Source organism: Malurus melanocephalus, unplaced genomic scaffold, assembly GCF_030028575.1.
Source record: "Malurus melanocephalus ecotype Western Australia unplaced genomic scaffold, MMel_1.1 scaffold_460, whole genome shotgun sequence".
NCBI lineage: Eukaryota > Metazoa > Chordata > Aves > Passeriformes > Maluridae > Malurus > Malurus melanocephalus.
This window is the reverse complement of record NW_026623692.1, coordinates 354,528-381,635: the sequence shown is the minus strand read 5'-3', so window position 1 is coordinate 381,635 and position 27,108 is coordinate 354,528. Positions and strand designations below refer to the sequence as shown.

Sequence of the window (27,108 nt, the reverse complement as noted above, 5' to 3'; positions counted from 1 at the left end):
RTACTAAASATCCAGTGTTGGTGAATATATGRAAAGTTGTGGACAGAAAGAATGGARTTAAGTTYYAAACAARTYRTTAAAGCTCTATATATACAAATGCTTCCTGACAAAACCATTGGGTTATCTGGGCATAATGTGGGCTTCGTACAGTATGAAATTGAAGCAGTCTGTTAGTCAGGGTTTCRAAGAAGAGTTGCTTGCAAGGTTGAGATCAGTGTGTTTTACAAACTTAATGAAAAACCGAAGAGAAAGGAAGTTGATGTAGGCTTTGGTTTTGTCTCCAGGCTTAACTTCCTCATAAGGAAACCAGAATTTTGTGGGCCAGGTTCTACACTTCCTTRAGCGAGCCAAGGCTTGTGCTGTGTCAGGTGAGAACAGCCACACAGAGSTGGGAGGGTGCTTTTTATCCTGGCMCCTTCAGAATAATTTATGGGTTCTTTTCTTCTTGATCAGTCAATAGGTAAACCAAGGAGGCAGTTCTCAGTGACACTGAGGGCCTTTGGCAAACTGGAGGGAGGAAGAACAAAGCAGTGCAAAGTCAGTAGCTTGTGAYTTGAAACCTGGGCTCGGTTATCAGTCCCCAGCAGTGACCTTGAGGACAGCACTGAGCCAYAGCTTGCCTTTATTCTCCATTTGAAAATGAAGATAATGGTGTTCCTGTATCTCAAGACTCTTGTGTGGGTTCTAATGGGAGGCCTCTTGGTGAGAAAGAGGTCTTGAAACAGACCTAACAGACTTCTAACTTAGAAGTATTTTAGGGAGCAATATGTGCAAAACTCACTAAACACTTACTTAGTGACCTTATGCAGGTTCATTTCAGCTAAACCTCTTATTTCTCTTCTCCACATAGAGAGAAACAATCACTCATGAACCCTTTTTTACTTTCTTGCCTCAGATTTTTTKAATTTCCATTAAGCTAAAAGAACTCAATTATTTTTCTCTCTCTTCCTCTCATCCTAAGCAGAAGTAATGGCCTAATGGTTAAGGGAAATCCCTTTCTGAACTTGGATTGGTTGCTCTGGRTAGTTACTTAGTGCTGTCCCAAAGGTTTGCAATGGCTCTTAAGTTCTTCACCCGATGCTTCAAGTTCCTGGATGGAGGATAAGACAAGTGTTTTGCTGTTTTTGATGGGCTGCGCCCTCATACACCATCTCTGTGTGGAAGTGTAGAGCACAAAGCCCAAGTGATGGGCTCAAGATAAACTGTAGTGCAGAACAGCTGGAAATGTAGGAATACAGCCTGAGCACCTGGCTCCTCTATCCTTGCCCAGGGGAGGAGTCCATATCACTGGTCTTTAGGGATGTCAACTGTATTTCTCAGGAAGAATTAGCCTGGGGATCATGCCTTGCCTTACTATAGTGCAGTAGAGTGGTATGAATAATCAAGAGCACCATCAAGGGCCTGAGATAAGGACTAKAATCTGGCACAAGTGATTTGTCTTTGCTTGAATTGAGATTATTGCATTGATGACAGCCTTGTGATGTGTCTTACTCTAGGGACAATTTCAAAAATTCATACTTGCACCTTCTCTGAGTAAATGAAAATAACCTRGTTTTCCTGTAAGAGGAATTCAGCTGCCTGCTGCTGTAATTGGTATGAATGCCTGTACCTCCCATTAACCTTTTCACATTGCGCTGGTGTCCCCAGAGAAATCAAGAATCTGACAGAGTGCTGCTCTATAATGGGTTGTGGATTAGGAGTAATGAATCACTTACAAGAAGTTGTCTTTGCTGGAATATAAGACAACATTTAGTCTCCAAAACAACTCTCAAAGTACTTTAAAAAACCCAAACAACAAAAACAACAAAATCTTCTTCTACTTTGTGTTCTTAGCTTGTCCTTCAGCAGCCCCCTGATTCCAGCACATGCAGCAGGGGGAGAATGTTATACAATTTCTGTCAGTGTTAAATTCTGAAGTTTTTCCCTGTGAACGAGTAAAATTCTCCCTTCTTGTCTTTTATTTTGATGGTGTTACTACTCAGTGTTTGCTTCACACCTTCCATCCACAAGGTACTGAAGTGCACCAAGAGCACAAAGCTCTCTGCCTTTGTGCTGATCCATCCTTGTGTAGAGCATAGGGAAATGAGGCACTGAGAAATTTCTGTCCTCTGGCACCCATCTGGAAAAAACAGATTTCTTCTCTGTCAGTGTTAATCAAACTACGAATTTGAAACTTCTCTATTTTTCCTGCCCTCACCTTTGCTTCTGATTATGGTTCATCAAGGAGTTTGGACTGTTTCCCTTCAAAAGAGTCTTTGAAGTGTGGGAAAGCATTAAGGGTTGATCTTCAGTTATAATTCCATGAGGAAATGGCCTGCTCCGTGATTTTCCCAAGCCTGAAAATCTCCATTGATAAGCCTATTGCCCTTCCATGCCTCTGCAATAGGCTTTTTAAATATTTTGCAATGGGATTTTMTTTTTAGGAGGAAATATTTTAACTGGGACAATAACAGACCTTGGCCTTTCTATCTCATGTRAAAAGTGCTCTAATGTGATTCCTTTGCTGCAGCTCTGTTTGATAAATTGAAGGACCTTTCCATTTTCATCAACTGCTGGATACATAGCCGAGCAAACCTGGCTTTAAGAAGGGCCTTGCTCTTTTATTTTCTCCTGTGATGCATTCAAAGGTAGATATGTAGGGTCACATAACASCTCAGAAATAGTATTGGTAGCAAAATGAGGCATGATGCTTTTGGGGCGGAGGTGAGGATGCCTGCTGGAAGACTGTCTTGATGCAGCAAACCATCCTTCTTCCTATTTATTTATTTTTTAAAAACTTCTCAAAGCAACTGCAAGGAGCCATGCTTCTGAAATGAACTGCTTTTGTGCTAACTTTTCATCCCCCAGGACTATTCCATGGTTTCTGGAAAAACCCACTGATGTGTTTTAGCCCTGCAACCAGACTTAGAATGCATTTTCCAGCCCCAACCCCATATGAAGTTAATAAATCTCCTATATCTGGTGATTCTTGAATGCCCTCTTTGCCCTCCTGTGTAGTTACAACCCCAGAATTTCACCCTGTCTGGACAAGACTTGTACCTTGAAGTGGATTCAGTGGGAACTGACAGGGCCCTGTTTGCCAAGTCACAATGTGTGTGCCTGAGCTAAATACACTATTAAGGCACTGCCCCTCTTTTTCTGATATTTTATTGCTGGTTGTCATTCCAGGTGTTTGCAACTCCGTGTTAAGGAAGAATTGGAAGTGCACTGTGCCAGCAGCAGCCCTGGGAAGGAGACTGTTACATCCTGGTATGATTTTAGCGGTGATTGAAGATGCAAAGAGGAGGGAAGGGCTTGGAAAGTGAAGAGACTTCTCTCACTTCATGTGKTTTTTTTCCTTGCATGAAAATTTGTCTTTRTTTTTTAAAAATGAGAAGAAAGATTATACTAAATGTAGAGGGCTTATTTGTGGGTGGACTCTATTAACTGTTAGAGCTGCTGTCAGGTTAAATACCTGTCCACGGTGACCATGAAGGTCCTGCATCGATGCTCGTGAGTCACCATCTCTAACTATTTTAGGCTAACTTGAATTATTTCCCCTGAAGACAGTCAGTGCAAAAGCATTTGCCTCCAGGTTTTAGATGATGTCTTCAGATTCACCCTGGATTTGATAATAGAGCTACTCCTGCCTCTTCCATTTGCGCTTAAATCGATGCAAGGGCTGAAATTCTGTGATAATCAGATTTATTTTCTTTTCAAACATCTTCTCTTGCCAAGTGGTCTGGTGAATCTTTCCCATGGTTTTACCCTAACATTTTCCCCTGCTCCCCCGGGCTCTGTTTCTGAAGTTATGTAAATATTTCCTTACTTAAACACACATTGATAACATTTTAGATTGACTGGAGTAGGTTTTACTCCCAACGTCATCTGTTGGCAAGAAGGTCTTTCTCTTTGCTGTTTAACCTTTTCTTGCCAATTCATCTTGGATCATGCATTTCAGACCCYTTCCAGAGCAGGAAAATATTCTGTRTTTTYRCTCCTGAGGTTATTTTCCTCGTYSTTCACYRATTAGAAATCCAGAGGTTACTTGCCACTGACAGAACGTTACCTCATATTTGTTCACAGAATAGAACAATGAGCTGGTTGAGGGTAGAAGAGTGGAAAACCATTGCAAATATTTTGAAATTGAGTAAAATAGACTTCTGCCACTGGAAATCAGAAATGTACATAGAGACAATTACTGCAGAACAAAAGCCATGTGTTGATTTTATTCCAAATCCACAGCCCCCAACACAAAGTTTAAGGGGGAAAATGGAACTCAATACATCTGTTGGATCCTTTCCTTAAATTTGATTTGCCATAAAGTAGTGAGGATACCAAATAAGGTATAGGAAACCAAAATACTATAATCCCAAAAAATCTGTCTTCCTGAATCAGGCGATATGGAAAGAGGTGGTGGAAAAACAAGCTTTCCCCCCTTGCCTCTTAATGTGCTTTTATGCACATGGCATGCAATGTTTCCATTAGGATAGCAGAAACTGTGTGTCACAGTGCCTGGTTTAAACTGCACTTGGCATTTCAGGGAGCCAGGGATTCAAACCTGTATTTGTGAAGTTTAATAGATAAATTTTGGTCAGGAAAATTAACTTAATGCTCTTCGTTTATGGTATTTACTGTAGCACACATTCAATTAACATATTTCAAAGTGCTGATGATTACAGATTTATTAGTTTCTAGGGTCTCATTAATTGTTCTTCTGATTCTGATACAGCATTTTTAAAATTTCCACATTACCCAATATTTTTTTCTGTATCACACATCTGATTCACTAATGAGGTTTGAGTTCCATTTAGCTGTTCTCACACCTGTGTCATTTGGCACTCAGGGCTCTTTTACTGCTGTATGCATGTGCCTTGTTCTGATTGACAGAAATTGGGAGTGTGGATTTAGATCCCTCTGCATTTCCTTATGTCTGGACTTTTTAGATGGCAYAGCTTGAAACATGATCCAGTGTGGCCTGTGTCTGCTCTGGATATGATGTGCAAGGAGAAAAAGACWTAATTTTGCAGAAAGAGGTAGATGTGTCTAAGCAAGGCTGTGCTTAAAGTAACCTATTTGAATATCAACTGCTCTTTTTTAAAACTATAATCCATAATGTTTTCTTTATTATTGTGATTCTACATCTAATCCATAAGTGCATTTCCACATGCATGCAGGAACAGCTCTCTGTTCCCTTGGTGCATCTTTAGGTATGTGTGGAAGGACACTTTAATGGATTAGATTCAAATTACACTTAAGTAAATCAGGACATTTTAGCAAACCATTTGATCCTCGGTCCTGCAGAGGAAGCCAGATGGGTGGATCCCATGTTTTTGCTGAACTCTATGTGCACTGCTGGGGCAAGAAGAAATGCTGGACAAAATATGTAAATTTACATAATGATCTGTGTTTCTCCTGCTGTTTCTGAGGTAAAGGCAACTTACTCTCAGACAGAAGTGACTGTTACATGTTAAAATGCTCACACAGCAGGGTTAYGTTCATGTTTTATTTTGGCAGAGACAGTGAATTCCATTTGCATTGCAGTTACTTTTCCTTCTTTCATCTGACTCAAGGCTGTGGGCTAAGGGAGTGAGTCTGCAGCTTAGACGGAGCAGTTCCTCGACATGCAGCCTGTATCCTCCTTGCTCTCCTTGATTGGATGTATCTTCTCTATGCCTGGGGCAGCAAAATGGCCCTGCTGGAAGAYGTGAAGTAAAAAGTGTCATTGTCTGAAATGCTTGCTATTTCTGATAGTCAAAAACTACAGCCCTTACATTTTGTCCAATAGTATGTTTGTTGTGCTAACCTGACTTGGAAGCCAACCTAGGTCAGCTAATGAAATGCCTGCTTTTTAACAAATTCAGTTCAGACCTGCCTTTTAGTGCTGGAATAGGATCCCCTTCAGGTTCATGGGAGCTGATTTTATACAGACTATCTCGAGGAGGCTTGAGCACTTGCTGGAGGCTGTCTATCAGCAAAATCTAATTTTTCTTTTAAAAGGTTTACGATTGCTGAGAAACAAAGCACTAATGCCACCCTTCCAGGCCATCASAGAGATGGAGGAGAAAGCCGGGACGCAGCGGGCGGTGCCCGGCCTCCAGGCGGCCCCGGGAGGCGGCCAAGTCTCGCCGCCCGCCTGGGGTGGGGCTGGCCCGGCCCCCGGGTGAGGCAAGAGCCGGCGGGGCCGTAGCGGGTCCTCCTCCCTGTTCGTTCCTGCCTCACTCGGTGCCTCGCTCCATATTCCCGGTGGCTCAGCGCGGCGCGGCGGGAGGTGAGGGGCGCTGGCMGTGGAAGCGGGGCGGCTCGGCGCTCGCTGCTCATCGCTGTTTCTCACTGTTCCTCACTGTMGCATCTCTCTTTGCAGAGTCGGACTCGGCCCCACCCGAAGGATCCCAGAGATGGCGAAGGTGAGGAGAGCAGAGGACGGAGGCAGCCCCTGCCCAGCCGCTCCCGGGACATCCTCGTATTATCCCWCTCTTTACTTTTACTCGTCACCAATTTCTTTTCGAGCTCCCTTAAACCAATCCGTCCCCTAGCCCGGGCGGACGCAGACGGGAAGGGGACGGGGATCATGTGAGGCGCGCGTCAGGCACAACTTTCTGTTGTTTTTTTTTTTTTTTTCCTTCCACCAGTTTCCACTAATTTGGCCAAGTTTTCGGTACTCTGTTTATATTGCGCATGGGTGGAGGCTCCTACCACTGAAAGGAAGGAGAAAAAACTATCGCCGTGGCAGTGCCTAATGGAGGCTCGGGGTTCGGTATTCCCATTCCCAGTTTTGTCATAGCTAATTCGAATTTTTCTGGGAGACTTGGAGCTTTTGTGCAGTTCATTTGGTGATTTTTCTGTTGCAACCCTTGGGTTGGGTGGTTTGAGTCTGGATGAAGGCATGGAAAAAGGGGCGGACTCCAGCATTTGTTTCTATAGTTGCATCAAATGCATACGCTCTGAAAAGTAAAGTAAGAGTTTAATGGCTTATTTGTGGGGTTTGTACTGCTGTAGGAAGTGAAAGCAATCAAGGTCTATTAGGGCTTTCAAAAGGTCATGGTAATTGCACTTAATGACGGGAGTGATTAGTGGTGTTTTAATACTGTTGCTATTATTTACTCATGATATGACTTGGTATAGTTTTGAAAGAAGGAAAAGGTACTTCTTTTAAAGAAAAAGTTTTTAGTAGTATTTCTCTAAATTCTTGAAGTTGTGTTTTGTTTTGGGGTTTTATTTTGAGTGACAAAGGAAAATACTGTCTTTAAACATCAGGGCTGGGTTGTAGGATGCTGTTAGGAGAACAGGAAAACCCCTACTCATGCCAGGGCAGGGCATCTGGCCAGTGGGATCTACTTGGACAATAAGACTTTTATTACATTATATCTATAATTGCTTAAGGGTAACTTCCTTTTAGTAAAAGCATGGAAGTTTACAATACTTCAGTCTGCTCTGCAGAGACAAACTTTAATTGATCTTTTTAGTAGGAATATTTCATTCTTGACCAGTGCAAACCAGTTACTCTTGGCTTCAGGTAGTAAATTTTCTACTGCCTATGGTGACACTTGGGGATGGTTTTTAAGCTGTGGTGGGTGATGGTGGGTTGAAGTCAYTGGAACAATGAGGTTTGGTGCTGCGTAGGCCTTGTTCTCCAAWTTCCACATTCAGAGGGCTGCTTTCCACTTAAGTAGTATTTTTCCCTGCGGTAAGGCAGTTTACTACTCCCAGTAGCTTTGTAGCCTGTAACTAATTTTATAAAAGTGAAAACCCCCGAAGTTGAAGAAWAAACTCTGCTTCTCATAACAGTTGTCCTAAATGTTGTTGCATCAAGGAATAGAGGTAAGAGTAAAAATGCACATAAAATGTTGAGTGTCAGTTGACAGAGGCTCCTTGTGTACAACTGAAGGTTCAGAGTTCACCAAGGCACAGCATAGTGTACTGGAGTCCAGTTTAGCCAAGGTACATCCCTGAAGAATAAAACYTTTGAGGAAGGTCAGTTATATTTGGAGCCTTGGTCACTGCAGTACCTGTCCTTGCCCATTTCTGCAAAGGTATTTTTTTTCTTTGACCAAAGGCCTGAGGCGTTTTTTGTGTTCCCTGTCCAGAACAGAAAGGTTCATTCATTCTGTAGGAAAACTACAGCATGCTGTGATGTGCTGCACAGCCTGATCTCTCTCTGCTTGTGTTTATCTGCTTTCTCTGAGGGAGCACTGCTGCCTGTACAAAGCTGTCCTTTCTCTCACAGCTGGGTGTGTAGTGGTCTTTGTTCCTGCAGGGATGCACAGGGCACMATCTCTTCCTGCTCAATGAACAGAYTGGCGACTACTACCCTGGTTCAGAAATCTGGAGAAGAACCAGTGAGTGCTGTGGACTAATCTGATTTGGTCTGCTACTCCCACTTTTTTTCCTGAATAAAACTTGGGAGTGTTTTGTGTATCCATTTGTRAACTGCCAGGAAAGGATCGCTTGCTGCTGGTAAAGGTGTGGCTGGTCTATGCTATATCTGGAGTTCCTGTTCTGCCAATGTGCACGTGTGACTCGGAGAGCAGGAATAGTGTTGCCAGCTCCATAGTGCTCCGGAGGACTATATCTCATATTCCACAGTACAAGCATTTGTTCAGAATGGGCCCTAAGCAGCCCCATCTGGCTCTGTTGAGGTTACTCGTGAGGATGGGTTTTGCAAATGTCTCTGCATTGGTTCCTGCGTGGCTGCTGCTTGCTGTTCTCCTTCTCTCCCACCCCTTCTCTTTTTTTTTTTTTTTTTTTTTTTTTTTTTCCTTTCCCGCCTCACTCTATTTGGCATCTGCATGGTGTACTGACTCAGAGTTCACCACAGATGTTGTGTAATTACATTTTTTTTCTCAAGAGTTTAAATTTAGTGGGGCAGATGTGAATATAGYCTGCTGACCTGAGCTTACTCCTCCTGTTAAACAGACAATCCAAAGYACTGCCAAGCTTGGAGAGGTGTTTTGTAGACGTGTCTTTATAGTTCTGCATTTGCATCAGCTCTGTGCCTATATCCATCCACTCACCATGTCATTTGCACTGTACTGCCCTTGAAATTTTGGTAAAAATGGCAGGAAATAATTGTGTGTATCTTGTGTGATGGTAGTTGTAGAGCACAGCTTGAGCTGGTAGCTTGGTGTGGCCTTTAATGAAGGCTTCCAGGTCAGCACTGAACACTGTGCTGTGTTTATCTGCAAGGTGGTTCTTATGTAAGACATCTTACAGCAGTCCATTTATTCTAGAACATGATTTTCTGGGCTCTTTTTGTCTGCTGGAAACGGCATACCTTCTCTCTTTTCTAGTAAATATTCTTCGTTTCCATTCTTACCACTACACAGTTTTCCTGTGCCRTCTTGTCAACAAATGGCTGCTTTAAAAAAGAAAAAAAGGTCTCATGGCACCTTCTTTTCACTAAGTATTGGGTTTTTCAGCAGCAGATATTTGAGACACTACTTGTGTTGCTGCAGAGAAAGGGGTGGCTCTTCATCTGTGGGAACTGTGACTGATTTGAAGTTACTTTAAGTGGTACAGAGCCAGGGCAGTGGAGGAGTCTCAATCAGTTCAAGTGTGGTCTGTTGTTTGCTGATATGAATACTTTGMATTTAACAATGGCTAAACACAGGGGCTTGTGGGTGGGAAATATTTTGTGTGCTTGGTGAGGAAAATGAAAAGGAACCTCGTTAAGAGGCTATTGTTGCTGTTGCCAGGATATGTGGCAGTATGTGTGATGCTAAATTGTYTCTTGGGAGACACTCACTTTGAGCTGCTGGTTAGGAAAGTTTCAGCTGATGAGGTTTGGTTTTCTCCTTCTGAAAACCTTTGGTAGAGTAGAATTGAACAAAAATACTAGAGAATGTGAACTTCCTCATTTGGAGGGGCATCAATTCTAAAGCAAGATTATCTCTTGCTTTGAAGTTTTGGGGTTTCTCCCCCCCTCCCCCCCGCCTTTTCCTTTTCCTGCTGATTGTGTGTATCTAGGAGCTTCATCAGTCTTATTGTGAGGTGTCTGGGGAAAATGAAAGCTGCTTTTTATTTCTAGTGTGTAAGTGCAAACTCTACTTGCACTGGACATGATTTCTTCACAACAGTCACTGTATTGAGGAATGTRGAAAGAAAAGAATGTGAGAAGGTTTGGGTTGTTACCATCTTGTCATTTGCTTTCTGTTCAGGTTTTGTGTGTTTTGCTTCTCTTTGTATTTTACTGCCCAGGKTAAGGTGTGGCTATTGAGTAAAGGATCACTCCAGATTACAGAAGGATTTATATCAAAGGCTATTTGTCCTTTTCATTGATGTGCTTTGGCTGCTACTGGGTGGGAAACTTACYATCTAAAGAAAAAAGGACCTATGAGGTTGTAGTGTTATTGTGTGTCTGCTTACTTAAATAGCAAGGAATGTTTCTAGAGATACTGAAGATAAGATAGCTTTTTATAGAGGTAAATAAATAATGTAGTTTGTCTGGTTCATAGCTCCTGTTTCAGATTTKCTGTGATGGCCAGTTTGCTTCAGGCTGTGATGGTGGTTCAGAAGAGGTGCTGCCTTCTCTTTATGAGACCAAAATGTGCTGTGTTTGGGAAGGAGGAGACAACCCTTCTCTCCATGGACTGAGTATCTTAGAGCTGCAGAGCTTTCTGCCCTTCTCCATTGCTTTCACAAATGAGAAATTTGAATGGGAGTAACTCAAAGGGAGCTTGTGGATAATGGAGTGTTTTAGAGGGATTTGTGGTTATTGAACATGGTATGCCTGAGTATTCCCTGCTGTACCCTGATAGTCAGGCCACACTGCAGTGCTCTAAAAAGCACTTGGGTTGAGTAAGGTTCTGATGTGCAAGYTCAGGGTGGCTTGATCCTTTCCCTGGGCCAACTGTTGGGAGTGTCACATCTGCCCACATGCGGCTCCTTAAGGCAGGTGCGGCTCAGGTTCTCATGGAGGGTGATTGTAGCAGGTGGGGAGCCAAAATCCACTGAGTGCTGTGTGCCAGAAGGGAATGCCTGGAATGCAAATGGTGCTCAAATGTCAAGAAAAGTCTTTTAGACTTCAGCTGCACCAGGAGATTTTCAGGAACTGTTTATCGAGCTTAGTGCATCTTCAGGGTTTCTATGCAGTGCTCTGGAAAACAGAGTTATGAAGGATTCCTGTCAGGTAACAAAAATGAGAARGCTGATGCAGAGAGAGATTTCATCTGACATTTAGGGTTTGCACATATTTTGTCTATAACAGCCACACAGGAATGTTGTCACAAGACTTAGGAATTGGGAAGGGGAATTCCACTTGCTTATAACAAGATAAGCAAAAGAAAGCTTTATGATCAATATCTACTTCCTCTGAGACTTGTTGACATTGGTCATTTCCAAAGGAGAATCGTGGTACTTTTGWAATATTAATTATGTTCAGATGATATGTAACAAAAAAATAAATAACCCCAGGCTGGCTGGAGTGGTAGTAGGGGAGGAGGGAGAAGCTTTTCAGTCTTTATCTGTCTTACCAAATTAAATTCAGTTTCTAAAATTGAGTCCCAAATCCTTTAGATATTTTCATGGTAGCCTTTGCAATTAGTTAGGAAGATGACAATAAATACATTTGAAGTATTTTGAAAAATACTTTAAAAATACTTGGTTATAATGGGAGAAGCGGAGAGTTCCAGTGGTATCTGAGTTATGATTACTCCTGTGAGTTATCATAGCTATTGGAAATCATCTCCAAAAAGAAATTTGCTGTTGCCATTAAACACCGTGACACTTTGTGTTCTGATCTGTCAGAATAGGTGAGACTCCTGACTGCTGTGGTGGGAAGTGTACAGAGTCTCTGCTGGCAGGAGCACAGGGGTGCCCTGGAGCAGTTTCTCGTTGCTGCTCTGTTCTCCCTGCCCTTCTGGCTGACCTGTCTCTGAGTGCATTGACTGGAGACCGAAGCACGGAATGGTTCAAATTCCTAACTTCAGGGAAGGCCAGATGKCTGTGCTGCCTCTGGAGTAATCCAGTGCCAGTCTCAGTAGGTGTCTTGGCACTTTTGCTCCTGCTCTTTCTTGAGAGTGGAAAAATGCTGTGTCTGTATTGATTGCTGCATTTTTACAGCAGCGCTTAAAGGAAATTTTCCCTTTTCAGCTGTTGGAAACACCTTCCTGTTCCCCAAACCCAGCTGTTTCCCTGTTTGGCCACTTCTACAGTTTATAAATTAACTACTCTGCTGAATACATATAGGGTCTTGAACCATCCTGTTTAAATAAAGGCAAAACTTTTCCATAAGGCTGATGAATATCCTTTTGTGTTTAATCCAAAGAGGAATTCCCTCAAGAGCCATGCTCCATGGAAACCTAGTGGAATTATTTTTGTGTTTGGACAAGCTGATCTCTTATCCTTATGTTTGAACTGTTGTTGTTTTGGTTTTTTTAGCTGTAAACTAGTGTAGCTGAATCACTTTTTAAGAAGCTGCTTATGTCAAAAGCAGCATGATAAAAATTTGAAAACTATTGCAGAGTTGAGTGGGTMTCATTTGCAAGATGGTGGAAAAAATGAGAGTGATACTGCTTGAGGGTTTCAGTAGGYTTTTCTTGAGAAGTTTTTATTTCCAAATGTGATTTGGTGCTATTTGCCTAGCATGCGTGATTTGTGCAATTAATTTTTGTAATTAATTTTTKTRATTTTTAAAATYACTTTAGCAAATGATMAATTCTTAGTYATTTCCCTGCATTCAGGTTCCAKTGTTGAAGATAACAGGGGTTTGCATAATTAGTACTTAAATAGACCCATATTTAGCTGGTGTGCTGCTAAGGAAAACTGTAGTAGTGCGTCTGGAGCAGCTGTGTTTAAACAAGCACAGACTGCTCATTAGCAATTGCAAGAAAAATGCAGTCAGCTTTTGGATGGTGAATTTAAATTTAGCCTGGACTCATCTATGAACTGAAAGATGCAATATTCTATATCATGGCTTTTTCCTTGTCCCCCAACCCCTTTTCCCTCTTCCAGTACACAAGAGGCACYGTGACAGCCTTCGCTCCTTTCGATGCCAGAGCTGATGCAGAAGCCCTTCGTAAGGCCATGAAGGGAATGGGTAAGGCTAATTTTGGTTTTACAAGAAAGAAAGGGTTCTCTCTCTTTGCAGATATCCTTTCTGATCTGGTTCTTTGTATCAGTAGATGAGAGCAGGGCATGTGTCTACAAGCCATGGAATGACAGCCCCAGGACCGCGCTGGTCTGGGCGTGTCCTGGTTGTGACTGTGCAGCTCTCAGATRTTTACTTTTGGGTTAGCATGAGGGAAAAAAGAAAGGGTTTGCACATTCCCCTTTAAAAAATGGGTGCTCCACAGACTGTTCTGGGCATGCAGAAGTTTTACAGCAAGTAGCTCAACTGTGGCTTTATAGGAACAGCTGTGGGGAATTACAGCAGCATAGTAGGAACTCCGCAAGGAAAATTTGCAACAGCTTCTTTGGCCTGGAAATGTGTGAGCACACTGCAGCATCTGGGACAAGGAATATGAGCACACGGTATGAATGCAGACTAATAGGTGGTCTGTAAACTCACAGTGTAGCTTTCTGCCCTAAACTTCCCTGTGAGAACAAGCCCTGATTTGCTGCTTCATCTGAGGCCTCCTGTAGAAGGGAAGGAGGGACRTGTGACACACCTCAGCCTACAGGCTAACTCACTGGGGCTGGGAAGGTGATGTGCTGGGAGGACTTACCATGCACACTGGTGTCTATGAAATGGATAACAGCTCCATGCTGCTGCCCTCTGGAGTGTTTGGGATTRCTGGGCTGAGTTTTGCTGGGAGTTGGCAGTTTGTTGGTGAGCCCCAAGGCAAGGCCTTTCTGCTCAGTACAGACTGTGACTAAATGTTATAGTTGGTGCTTGGAGCAGTCTGGAACACAGCACTGAGGGAGAGCAAACAACACGTTAAGTCCTCCGGTCATTTTTTTGCACCAAACTTGGTGGCTCAGCTTGGGGTACGGTGTCATTTGTTATTTCAAATGCTTCTGCTGTTTGTAGGCTGTTGTTGTCAAAGTATCTTTCATTGTCCTTTGAGTTTGTGCCACTGCAGTTTGGTTTTTAGAGTGTTTGGAACTCTTTCTTCATTCTAACTTCAGGGACTGATGAAGAAACTGTGCTGAAGATCCTCACCACCAGAAACAATGCTCAGCGTCAAGAAATTGCATCTGCCTTTAAAACCTTATTTGGCAGGGTAAGAAGAATAAAAAAAAAAAAACCTCTGGAAAGAGTTCATTGTGGCTTACAATGATTACTTATAACTACGAGGCACGTTCACCATGTTCCCAGTAAAACATTCCTTGCAAGAAAAATCTACCTTTGATTTGTCCTTCCCTCTCCTACACCTTGTCATATCCTTAAAGAAAAGTCATAATGTCCTCCAGGTTTTCCAAATGCCTGTTTATCCTTTTCTTCTGCCTTATTTATTTCAGCTAAGATACCAATTAAAACAAAAAGAGAGGTGTCCCTTGTGCTTTCAGCTTGCAGAGTCACGTGTATCCCTGTAAAAATGGCTAGTCGTTGTTCATTACAGCACTGTTTGTTCTGCACTAGGATCTTGTGGATGACCTGAAATCAGAACTTACTGGMAAGTTTGAAACCTTGATGGTGTCTTTGATGAGACCAGCTTATATTTTTGATGCTCATGCTCTGAAGCATGCCATTAAGGTAAGAGGAGGGAAAATTAATGTGTCATACAAAATGATTGGTATTCTTTGGTTGATTTTTTTTTAAAATATTAATTAGGAATTAATTTTTTGTTGCCAAGGGGAATACTAATAGAAGTAGGTGTTAAAAAAAAAAATCAGGAAATTTGTGCTAACACCTGCCAATGCCCTGGTTTTGCCTCATTTCTTTTTCATTCGAATAACTCAGAGGCAGTTTAGAAATCCACACAGCCCAATGATTGTTCTTTCTAGTTTAAATACAATGAGTAGATGTGCATGTTGTTTTCACATTACTTTTGCTGTTTAAGTGCAGTGCTGAAGTCAGAGAGTTCTGCATTTTTCTGCTGTGAASAGCCTAGGGTTTATAGCTATCTAGAGGTATGCATAGACTGAAAATGAGTTCAAAACATCTGATGAACGTTTGGTGCTTTTTGTTTCTTCTTGACTGTTATTTAAGCTACAGTGTGTGTTGCCCCTGATGGATTGCAGTGTAAGTCTAAGGTTGATCAGCCTGTGTAAACTGGTGTCCACCAAAATGGTGAGCACCTATTGTGTGTAGTGTTGAATGTGCTTTAAAAGCTTCCTTCAGTAACGCAGAGGGAATAAGTGTGATGGTCCTGTCTGTGTTACCGTTCTAACATTTCTCTTCAATGAATGCTTTTAGTGCCTTTTGGGGCAGGCCAGGTAAACAATTTGCTATGTGGATGTGTAGGATTTTTAGTGTCTTTTCCATGTGCTCTTTCTTCTCCCCTCTGGCACACCTGTCTGATATCATCAGCCTGTAGAATCTCAGGATTTGGATGTCCCTGAATTATTTACAGAATTGATCAAAGTAGAGGGCATTGAACTTGACCTAGTGTAAGGTAGTGCTGTGTGGCATGACACTTCCACGTAAACTCCCAAATCCTGGATGAGCAGCTGGTTAATATGTAGGCTTTAGTCAACTGTGCAAGCAAGTGCTCATGCACCTGTGACCCAGCAAATAGTCCCTCAGATAACAGAAACTTCATTCCTGGAGGTTTTCTGTTGGTTTTTTTTTTTTTCGTGTCTTTATGTGCACTGGGGGAAGGGGGAAATGGTACCTCACTAAGAAACTGATAAAGGCCTTGCTGATTAACAGGGAAAAAAATGTGTTCCCAAGCTCCTCTTATTGAACTGGGAGTCAAAGACCTACAGGGAAATGACACAACAGAGGGGTGTAGGTGGGAAAGTGGAGATAGTGAAACAAGAGTGGTTTTGTTCTTTTTACTTACAAAAAAAAAATTAACCCAAGATCATAGAGTTTCAGAGAAKGTGTCTACAGAGGAAAGGATGTCAATACTGGCTGCAGTTCAGCTAAGGGGCGTAACAGTAAATCGGATGTGATGGCAGGGACTTGTGTGCAAGGTAACAACTCAGCTGAGAGCATTGACTCTGTGCTGAAGGTTACCCTATCAATTTTCACTGCTGCTGCTTTGGTTAGAGTGAGCTGAACTGTGCCTGCCTCTCTTGTTGAGTGGGCATGTTTGTGAAACAATCTGCATTTTGGAAATGATTTACTATAACCTGGCAGATTTGTGTTCTGGATAGCTTTGTGTGCAGTTGCATATCTTTGTATGCAGTTAGTATTCAGTGTTTTCCTTACAGGAAAGGTTGTAAACAACAGGCTGAAGCAAAAAATGCTCAGTATTTCATTTCAGTGTTGCTTTTGTGAAATGACTCCTTTGTTCATGTAAAGAGCAATGGATTATTCTTGCAAACAAAGCAGACTCAGACTTGTGGAAACAAGATATTGGCTTGGCTTTTKTAAGTTTTATCCTTGTAAAAGAGAAAGAGTGGCTGTTATGTCTGCTGTAATTAAGAACTGCAGAGCTGCTTGAACTGTCTGGGTTAGCAGTTCTGTTGTACAGAGTGGTTGCAGTGGTTGGTTTAACAGCAGTGGTGACAGCAGGGTGCAGATCTGTGCTGGGTGTCTCTGTGTGTATCTGTGTCCTGGCTGGTGACAGTGTATGGATTACAGCTGAGATGGAAACTTCCTCTCTTCATTCACTTGGATTGATGTCCTTGACTGTCACAGCAAAGAACATACCAAATTCTCTTCAAAAACCACACAGTATACCAGAAGCAAGAAAATGTGTTTTGTTTATTTGTCCAAATGTGTAAGTTTCTTCTTATTTCTGATGGTCAAAGGGAATTCTTGTTCTCCTTTTGTTATTCCATGAACTCATTCATACTTACATCCTTGCAGGGAGCAGGAACCAATGAGAAAGTGTTGACTGAAATTCTTGCCTCCAGAACACCTGCAGAAGTGCAGAAYATTAAACAGGTCTATCAGCAAGGTAATTTAAAATAAATTTAAATTTATTTAAAATAAAGGCTCTCTGCTCAGTTCCCTCAATATGCTTTTAGCTCATCTTTCAGGTAAGGTTTATCTGTGGACTGATAGATATGTCTAATAAGAGGGAATTCTTTCTGCTGTGTTGCAAAACTTCATATTGCRAGGAGCTAGAATTTGAATTGTAAACTAAAATAGTTTTTATTTCAGGGCTATGACTGCGGGTTATGGTGTTTTGTGCATTTGAATTCTTTCTAAGGCATTTCTTTCTTCCACTCATTATTTTTATACCTTTGACTGAAAGGCAATTTTCAGTAATAGGAAACAAGAAAACTTATAGCACATTAACAAAAGGGATTGKTTTYTTTTGCCTTTTGCTCAGTCTTCTGTTCAACTGCATTTGTGTTAAAGCAGGTGCAGCTTTTGGCTGTCCACRGGAGTATATGATTTTATCCTGTGCTTGTGAGGTKGGGTATTTTTTAGGGCAGTGTTTAATTCAACACATTTCCTCTACCTCTGTGCAGATTGATGCCACAGAAGAAATTCTCATGTCTTAACAAATTTTGAGCCCAAACTTGGGAGTCTTCAAGGGCAAAATTTGTTAGTACACTTGTCTGGGTTCATGTGTTTTGTGCAGTGAGGCTGACATATTTTAGSATGACTTCATGTCTGTATCCTCTTTAGTTCCTCAAAGAGCTGAATCCATGCACATCACCTTGTACTTCAAAATATTTTGAGTAATCTGCTCCTGACAGGAGGTTTGAAGTGCTGTATTTTCACCTCTTTTACAGTAATGTTAGGTTAGAAGTGAAAGCAGAGTATGTCCTGATTGTTAAAGATGTTTCTGATGATTCTGTAAGATATGAGTCAAGATGTGAGTCATGTGAGTGGCTATTGCTCTTTTGCAGAATATGAAGCCAACCTGGAGGATAAGATCACAGGGGAAACATCAGGCCATTTCCAGAGGCTGCTGGTGGTGCTGCTGCAGGTCAGTGTGCTGTTGTGTGACTGTCACTGCTCGGTGCCCTYGTCACTTGGTGCTTACTCARCTGGGTTCAGGATGGGCCCRGGGCCASRCAGGATTGGCTCTGSAGCTGAGTCACTTCCTTGGATTTGRAGGGTCAGCCTTGGGCTCCCTTCTGAGTCATTTCCATATCACTGAATCGAGAAACTTCTGTGATGCCTGTGGGTGTAGCAGGTGCTCCTACATTGGGTTCTGAAGGCAAAATGGGAAGAGAATGTTCATTTCACACAGAAACGTGCCAGGGAAAGGGAAAAAACAGGTGATTTTGGAGAAGGGGATTAGGGGATGACTTCTCACAGTAATTTACAGGCTCAATAACAGATAAATGTTTTTTTTACTTGCCTTCTAATTCTTCAGTTTAACAAGTYCTGAATTTCTGTTTAGGCGAACAGAGATCCTGATACTGGAGTTGATGAGGCTCTTGTTGAGCAGGATGCTCAGGTGGGTGAATGTCTTAGTGTTTGGGACATTTCCACAAGTTATCTTGCAAAAATGGTGTACAGCCAGAATTGAAATKTGAGAGAGCAATTGTTAAGGCTCTCTGTGTGTATTTCTTAATATATTTTCATGTGTTTTTCTATGTTCTGGACAAAAGAAATGTCAAAACCTGAAACGTGGATCAAAATTTTTGGAACTTTTACATTTCAGTGTGAAGTGTGTCTTGTTTTGCTTATTAATGAATGAAACAWTGAGTAGATCATTAAAAGAGAGGGTTATTGCTGAGGCTTTGTGATGCTGAGGGACCCTTTGCTGGAAAACTCAGATGTCAACAGCTCATTCCTTAATATCTGGCTTAGACATCTCTGTGAGTTTAATCCATTGTCCATGACTGCTCACTAAACCTGTGCTCTGGATGGAAAGGAGTGCCAGCAGTTAACTGGTCTCCTTGACAGTCTCTGGCTGGGTGCCATCTGCTTCCTTGYAGTGATGGTCAATATTTCACCAATTTGATTACAGCTCATTTGATACATGCTTTTTCTCAGTTATTTCAGACACCTGCATGAGTAATTTTTGTCTCATAAACTGTCTGTTGAAATGAAAGCGATACAGGGATTGATCAAGGTGACACAGAGTAAACACACAATATCAGATCAATAAAACATTCTTCTCATAGCACAGCAAGATGGACAGACAAAATACATTTTACTGGCACAGGCCTATGCTTTGTCACTTAAATTCAGAAAGYGTTATTATTCTGCTATTAAAGTTAATTTCCTGTGAAAATTACAGCTGGAGAATTAGAGGGGCAAATGTTTGAATTGTTAACTAGGCTGTTCCAMGAAAATTTCAGTCTTGCTTTTAGTTGGGATTGTGTAATTGAGGAAACCCATGAGGCACAGGCCCTGGTTGGTAAAGAGATTCCTTTTGGCCCCTTTAATTTGGTTTAGATGAGCATCTGAATATAGGAGGCACCAAACCCAGCTGTTGGAAAGGTCCTGGTTTTCCAAACAGTCTCTGTGGTTTGCTGTGTACATTTGGCTCAGTCAATGGAGTTTCCATTCACCACCCAGCACAGCTGGAACAGCTTCAGTGACTTTCAAATTGCCACTCCCAGGTACAGATGGGCAGAATTGAGGTCCATGACTGTGCAAATGTGGGAGCATTTTTGGCTTCTACATGTTTTTCTTGAGTCATATATTCTGGAAAGGACTTGAAATTAGAAGGCAAACTTTTTGCTCGGTGTTTTTTAAATTTGTTTTGTGTCTACAATAACTAAATATTAATTGAAAGCAATTGTGAGACTTTTCTGAGAATGCCTGAGGGAGAAAGTCTAACTTTTTGGACAAGATTTTGTGAATATAATTTCTTTAAAGTTATGCAGGTACATTTTGGTATTGCCCAGTGGCAAGGTAGATAAAAACTTAAAGCTGACATAAAGTGCTATTTACAACTTCTAGCATCTAAGTAAATCTTTTCCTGGTATTTCTAAATGCTGTGCTGGGACTTGTCCTTTGCTACTGGTGGGAGAGTGCTGGTATTCATTTGGAGGGCTTAGCACACATTATTTGAACTAAATGTCCCTGCAGTGAACGCCTTGATAGCTTTTTCCATTCCACCTTTTTATTCTGTACCATTAATATTAAAATGGGCATATATACTATAATATGTACAACCTTTCTTCTTACAGGATGTTTAGCTCCTARTTTAGAAAAAGGCAAAGTTTTCTGACTGTCAGGAAAAAGAACTTGTTTCATTTTTCTTGTTTCTCATTTTCTTCCTGCTCTTGCTCATTCCTACTCTAAGTGCTTTACTTTCCTGGTGCTGAAAATGCACCCAGGCCTTTGCATCAAAGACAGACTTGCCTGAAGAGCCATGAATGTGCTCAAACAATTATTTGGTTAAGATCTGGTTTCATACAACTAAGAATTCTTCAGCCTAACAAATCCTGTTTCTGGGAGCATCTTGATCTATCTTCCCCTCCTTGGAAAACTTGCTCCTCAGCCAGGTTAGTGTGGTTCTCCCATTGAAGAGCCATAATGTAACAAAGTTTTGCTTCTTTGATTTGAAAAACGGAAGGGGGAAAAGGGCAGAAAAAAACAGCATTGTGAATAGATTTTATCTGCTGTATTAGCACAGATTCAGAAAACTTCAGGCTTATGCAAAGGACTATGCACAGTCTGTTTCAGGGCCTTAAACTGCTTTACTCGGTAGAAATGCTATCATAGTCAATTTCAGTTTTTTTCATTTATTTCTAAGTGAGTTCAGAACTTGGCAATTTTATTTCATTTTGTTCYTCCAGCTACAGCTTGTTAGTAAATTCAGTGCTCCTTAGAGTGAGATAAACAGAGCTTTTTAACAGGGTGTGTGGACCCAAAACAAATGCTSATTTTTTTGATCTCTTGAATACCTAACAGGTTTTGTTCAGAGCTGGGGAGCTGAAATGGGGAACAGATGAAGAAAAGTTCATCACCATCTTGGGAACCCGCAGCGTTTCCCACCTGAGGAGGGGTAGGTAGTGTGGTTCATGTGTACCTGAAAGCTTCTGCCTGAAATCCAGGCTGGGAAAGCTCAGCCCATTTTGAGGTGCATACTTTTCCAGCTGCTAATAGAGAGACCATACCGTTTTCCTCTGCTCTGTGCCCTCCATAAATCTGTTTTGCCAAGCTGTTTAGGCCATTGGGAATAATGCATGGGGCTGTTCCTTCCAGGTGCCAGGGAGGTGGACATCTGACAAATTGATGCTCAAAATAGGAGCCAATTCAGTGCCAATAGCACCTGAATTGTGGATGATGACACACAGATGGCATTAGCTCCAACTGAGGGGGGGCTGGCAGGAATGTTGGCTATTCACTGACTGAGCACRCTTTGTTTTGCAGTGTTTGACAAGTACATGACCATTTCTGGCTTCCAGATTGAAGAGACCATTGACCGGGAAACCTCTGGTGACCTGGAGAAGCTGCTTCTGGCAGTGGGTAATAAAAGCTWACCACATCTAGAACTGGCTGCCTTTGCTTGCTACCAGGCCTCTTTAATTGCCATTGTCACAGAAARTGGTAGGAAAACAGGGGTCCTTTAGGAAGGTAATCACCTGGGATATATTTTATAGCTAGAGAAAAGGTGATGAACTGCATTCTGTTTGGTCATGTGCACCTCTGCCAGAGGTGAGACCAGACTCTGCCCTCTCTTACATTCCTGGCAGTTCATCTAGGACAGTCTTACAGAGTTGGACTGGTAAAATCTCTTTGCTGTTAGAAATGAATGATTTGTTCTAAATCCCAGAGCCCAAAGAGTTGTAACAGAGGAACAGAGCAAGTGAGAGCACTGGAGAGAATGACCCAGTAATGCACKCCTTGTCTTGGTAATCAAAGATTGTCTTGTGTTAAATAGCAATCAATAATTCAATCACTTGCCTTTTTGCAGTGAAATGCATCCGAAGTGTGCCTGCCTATTTTGCAGAGACTCTGCATTATTCCATGAAGGTACGTAAATGTTCTTCCTGCATCACTTTGCATCTCCTCCAGCTAAAATTCCTCTCCTTTAGCTTGCTCTTAATTTTTTCTGCCACTGTAAATGCTGACAGGATACTGTACCATTGAGTACCTGCAAAAGGTTCAAGGAATGCAGCTGTGGGAGAGGTTACAAACAATTCATAAGGTTGCCTTGGAGTTCACCATAGGTTTGTCAGAACACAGATAATTTAGTCTCATCAGCTGTTTTTTGACTTGGTGTTGTTATACTGGAAAATGTCTGGCAAGATCCACTGGGCGCTTTCAGCTGAACAGACTCTGTTGTCTTTAGGTGGTGGATGTGCTGAGGAAGAAAAGAATTGTAAATTGTGCAAATTTGTGCTCTTTGTTTTGGAGGTGACTATTTACAGAGGGAGGGTATAGTTAGGTTTGAAACACATTTTGTTTACTATCCATCCTGTGTTGAGAAGGAAAAACTCAGCMGAGAAAAGCAAAGAGGATTTAACAGCTGCAAAAGGTCATAAAGGAATTGCATTAGCAACACATCGATTTTTTTTTTCTTTCCCATCTGTTGGATGGGAAGAGATAAGCAGGGAAAGCTCTAATTTTTAACTGCCAGTGGGTAATATTAATTAAACCAGAGGTAGGTAGTCTGTTCTCAGGCAACTTATTAGCTTCCCTGAAGAATTCCTTCCTTCCCCTTGCTGGAAAGTCCTGAGGTGTGTTTGTCACCAGGTGAGATGACAGCTTGAGAATTAGTGATGAGACACAAAATGAGAGCTTAATTTTTAAAAGTTGGTTACTGCTTTCATAGATACCAATGTAGAATAATGTTCAGTTGAAAAATAGAAAGTATTGTACCAGGCTGAGCTCTGTGAGGAGGGTTACTTTGTTTATTTATTAATTTTTATTTTTAAAAGAGTGCAATTTTCCTATAAGCTTTAGATTCTTACCCTCTTCTGTTATTAGGAGCCTGACTAATGTCTGCTGGTGGGRTCCCCAAATTTTTTTAAAAATGTAAATAAAAATCATTAAACACTTCAGATAGGAAAGCTCTTGGTCAATTATTACTTTGACAGAGGAGTTGGTACTTAGAATTTTATCAGTTTGGCATGACAAGGTTCTGCAATGAGCAGAGTGTGCATTCATGATTAGGTGGGGCAGAGCTTGCTTTTCATTCCTCAGGAACCACYGGACTCATGGCATAACTTTTGAGCAGCCTTAGGGCATTTTTAGGTGTAAYCCAAGAATATTGCACCCAGAAGGATTGAGTGACCCTGGACGTTAGGCTGAAGATGATCGTGGGGGCTCTGTCAAGTCCTTCCCTGAGGTGCAYCCACAGGTCAGCACGTGAAAGTTTGTATGGCTTTAGCTTGTGTGGAGTCTGCCTTGTCTGAGCAGAGGGGCCAGGGCCTTGGTSTGCACAGGAACATGAAGTGTTTTGAGCACTAAGGATGACCAACAGAGTGGGGCGTGTCTGTGTGGTTGGAAAAGGTYTGTGAAGTTTGTCCTCATAACAAAGAGCTGGAGAGGTTCTGGAATGAGTTGCTCTGCCGGTGTCTTGCTGTATGGTGKACTCTGTATTAGTCACTGCTAAGAKTCATGTTCCCAGTTGCAGAACTGCAGTTCTGTATTCTCAGAGTACACTGAACCGGTGATTTACGTGTCCTTCCATGATTGTGGTGATCAGCTGTCCTACTGTGTTAGCTTGCAACTGTATTATTTCAAATTTATATGGGCATTTCCACTTTAAACCTGAGATGAAACGTGAAATAAGAGACCTGAGTGTATGGCACACAATAGAAGTGCAGGGATTAGAGCACTCTGCATGGTCAGCCCTCTGTTCTCCACATTTCAGTGTGAATGTCTTGTGAAACTGTCCCAAATATTCTGTTTTGGAGCTGAACTGTAATGCAGGAGTGGTTTGAGATGCCACTTTCTGCTTTCATATTGTACCTTGATTGTTGGTGTTTCATGTTTTGTTGCGGCATCTGTTCAGAGCAAACTTGTATTTTAGTATTATTTGATTTTTTTTCTCTTTAGGGGGCTGGCACTGACGATGACACCCTGATCAGAGTCATGGTTTCAAGAAGTGAAGTTGATCTGTTGGATATTAGACGTGAATTCAGAAAGAATTTTGCTAAATCATTGTATCAAATGATTCAGGTAACATGATTGTCACCAGGGAACACAGGAGTGATTGAAGTGTCACGGTTTTCACTGCTTATGTTTTTGGGAGAGGGTGGTGGTTCATCTTCAGTTTTGACTTTGCGTTGTTTAAGTGGGGGACACTTCCTAAGGGAAGCTAAAGGTTTCCTTGCAGTGTTCACTGGGGAAGATGATGTGGCTTTCTGACATTACCATTACTCATACACCATTTTTAGCTGCTGCATCATTTCCTTTTCTTGTCTGGGTTCCTTACTGTCCAGTGCTTCAGAGAGGGTGCTGGCTCCAGGGAAATAACACTGGGGTTGGGAGTCTGAATTATCATGAGGTTGAAGTTTAGATTTTGGTTGTGGTGTGGAGCCCTTTGCACCATTTCCAAGTGGAAAKGATTGTACTGTGGAACCAGTCTGAGTCATAATTTCCTTTGAGTGGATGAGAAGGAGCAGAAAGGGAAGAGCCAGCAAGGAATCCAGAGGCAGCTGTTGCTCCAAAGTTAAGCCAAAAGTTTTTTTCCCCTTGTTTTATCTTTAAATGCTGCTTTTTATGATTTTCTGTCGTCATCTCTGACATTTTCCCTTAGCTAGGCTGGGGAGCTTTTGGCACTGCCAGTCAGGCCCATGTAGCCGCTCTATGGATTTTRTATCAGCTTCCTGCTGATTTCAGGGASCAGAGCTGGCACCKTTCTGGGCAGCAGTGGGTGCACTTYGCTCATTTATAGGGTGTAGCTTTTGGGCTTCTCCTTTGGCCTTTCCCCCTGCAGACAAGTGCACTCAAATGTGCAGCGGGGAGCTCCGTTTTCTAGTAAAGCTTTTGGAGGATTTTTGTCTCTGAGTCTGTCTGTGTAAATCCAGCTCTCATATAAGAGGCAGAGTATTTCCTTGTGTCATTCCTGAGTGGGGAGTCATTCATGTGGATTTCCTGTGGGTGGGATCAATGTGTASCATGCTGGGGCCCTCCTTGGCAGCTGCTCTGGTGACTCATGGTGCTGCTGTGTTGTATTAACAGAAAGATACGTCTGGGGACTACAGGAAAGCGCTGCTGCTCCTCTGCGGTGGAGACGATGAGTGACGGCGACGCAGTGTTTGTTGTACTCCAGCTTTGCAGCCCCTCATTAGCATGTCTGCCTGAGGTTTTATATTTTAATGCTTTGTGGCTGCTTCAATTTATACTAGGATTGCACTTAYTAAAAACGAGCGCAGTTATCCCTCCTCTTCCCGACATCCCAACTTCCAGGAATTTCAAGTGCCTTCAGTGCTCTGAGAGAGTCACCTTCATTAAAGGTGTTTTGCTGAAATAGGAAAAAATAATCATGTATTTCACTAGGAATTTGAAGATAATATTTGTTTTCTTTTATTCCTTACATTTCCACTGAATGTTAAGCTAGTTCTAACATGGCAAACAAAGAAATCCTTTGTATCTAATATTGGAATGAATTTGCTGAATGTATTRCAAGCAATCATTGGAAACTAAAGGACCAATAAATTTTTTCCCTCCCATCACAGTTGTATGTTGTTTTTAATCTAATTTAATGGGTTATCATCTTTTTTCCTTTTGACAGGGAAAGACTATTGGTCTRTATTTCCTCCCATTATTGAGGCTTTTAAGTATCTGTGATGTTTTTCAGCTCTCCATCTTCATGTCTGGCTGAGGATATGGGTGCTGTGGTGATGCTGCTGTTCAGTATAGCTGGAAAATCAAGTTATTGGTGCTTGCTGGACATTGCATTTTCATTTTGTGCTGCTTTGTCTTTTTCTCCTCTAAAGCTGGGGAAARGAAGGAAGGAGAGTTGCTGTGCAGTGCCAGAGCAGAGCAGACATAGTGCRCTCTAGGAGCAGTCAAGGAGATTTGGGATGGAAGCAGATGAAGAGATGGAAAGACAGGGATGTGTTCTTCAAGGATCTTGGGAGAAAATGGGAAGTTTGCAGCACCCCTCTGCTCAGGTAGCAGGGAGCAGAGCACAGGGTGAGAGAAGCACCAGCCTGTTTTATGGGCTGCCTTAAAATCTCTTCTTTGCTTCAGCTTTTAGGACTGGCTCTGCAAATTAAATTGACGTGTGTGAAGGAGAATAAAGAGGCTCCTGTTTCGTGCATTGTGAAGTCTGAACACCACGGTTCTGAACCTGGCTTATCAGTCAGTCACATACATCAGCTGCAGAAACTGCACATTTGAATAGTCCTGAAATTGATTCTTCTCAGGTTGTTAAGAGCTTTAAAACTTTCATACTGAATAAACGTAGAGTTTTAATTTTTTACGTTGTAATTCTGAATTAGTACTGTCATGATCTCTAGCTACCAAAACAAAGTGCTTTGTTTTCAGTGTAAAAGAAAAAAACTATATTGTGCTGAGATTTTGTTCTCTTTTCTGAAATGAATTGTCAGCATTTGTCACTTTTGCTTTTTGTGGAGCCATTACAAATGTCTTAGCAAGGATTGTTAATTTACAGCTACTTGTCTTGGAATGACATGGCCAGCTGCACACACTGCAAGCTTGACATGACCACTGGCCTGTAAATGCCTTGGGATAACAGGAGGTTTTCAAGTTTTTTTGGTAGTTCTGTATCTTCTTGTTTGTTTTGGGATTTTTTTAGCATTTTTTAAATGATTTAGTATTTGCCAAGGCAAAACCATGCACTAAAATTTTTAAGGCACTGCTTTCTATTGCTTTAGAGATAGRCACTATGTTGAATTTTTCAGCTTCCTTCAGTTTCTTTAGAATTCTTAGGGAAGTAACTTCTGATCTTTGTGATCTATTTTCAGTACTTTGGTAGATTTTTGGCTCACATGTGAAGCGATTCCAGCAGAGTCTGACCCTTGTCACAAACCTGRTATTTATGATTTAAATGGAATRATGTAAATTACTACCAGAATTTGTRAGTAGTGACTCTGACAAGTAGTTCTGTTAGGGGTGAGTACAGTATTAGTAATCTGGAGGAAGTTTTAAGATGCAAATGGGCAGAAGCATTTGAATTTCCCTTTTGAAGTAATTAAAGAGAGAAAACAAAGTGTGAAAACCTTTCCTTCTCAAAGAACTCTAATTAAAATGTAAAAAAGTTAATTAGATTGCAGTTTTTCTAGTACTTACTG

The 27,108-nt window shown here is 41.7% G+C and overlaps 1 protein-coding gene across 1 annotated transcript; it reads left to right on the top strand.

The window, feature by feature from the left end:
• Nucleotides 1-6,131: 6,131 nt before the first annotated feature.
• Nucleotides 6,132-25,521, top strand: ANXA5 (annexin A5). Its single transcript, XM_057380563.1, has 13 exons — nt 6,132-6,250; nt 6,344-6,386; nt 12,931-13,015; nt 14,047-14,141; nt 14,501-14,614; nt 16,841-16,931; nt 17,836-17,915; nt 18,336-18,392; nt 20,807-20,900; nt 21,269-21,364; nt 21,813-21,871; nt 23,903-24,025; nt 25,031-25,521. Exons 2-13 carry the CDS (start codon nt 6,378-6,380, stop codon nt 25,091-25,093), a joined length of 966 nt encoding a protein of 321 aa, XP_057236546.1. The 5' UTR covers nt 6,132-6,250; nt 6,344-6,377; the 3' UTR covers nt 25,094-25,521.
• The last annotated feature ends 1,587 nt before the right edge of the window (nt 25,522-27,108 follow it).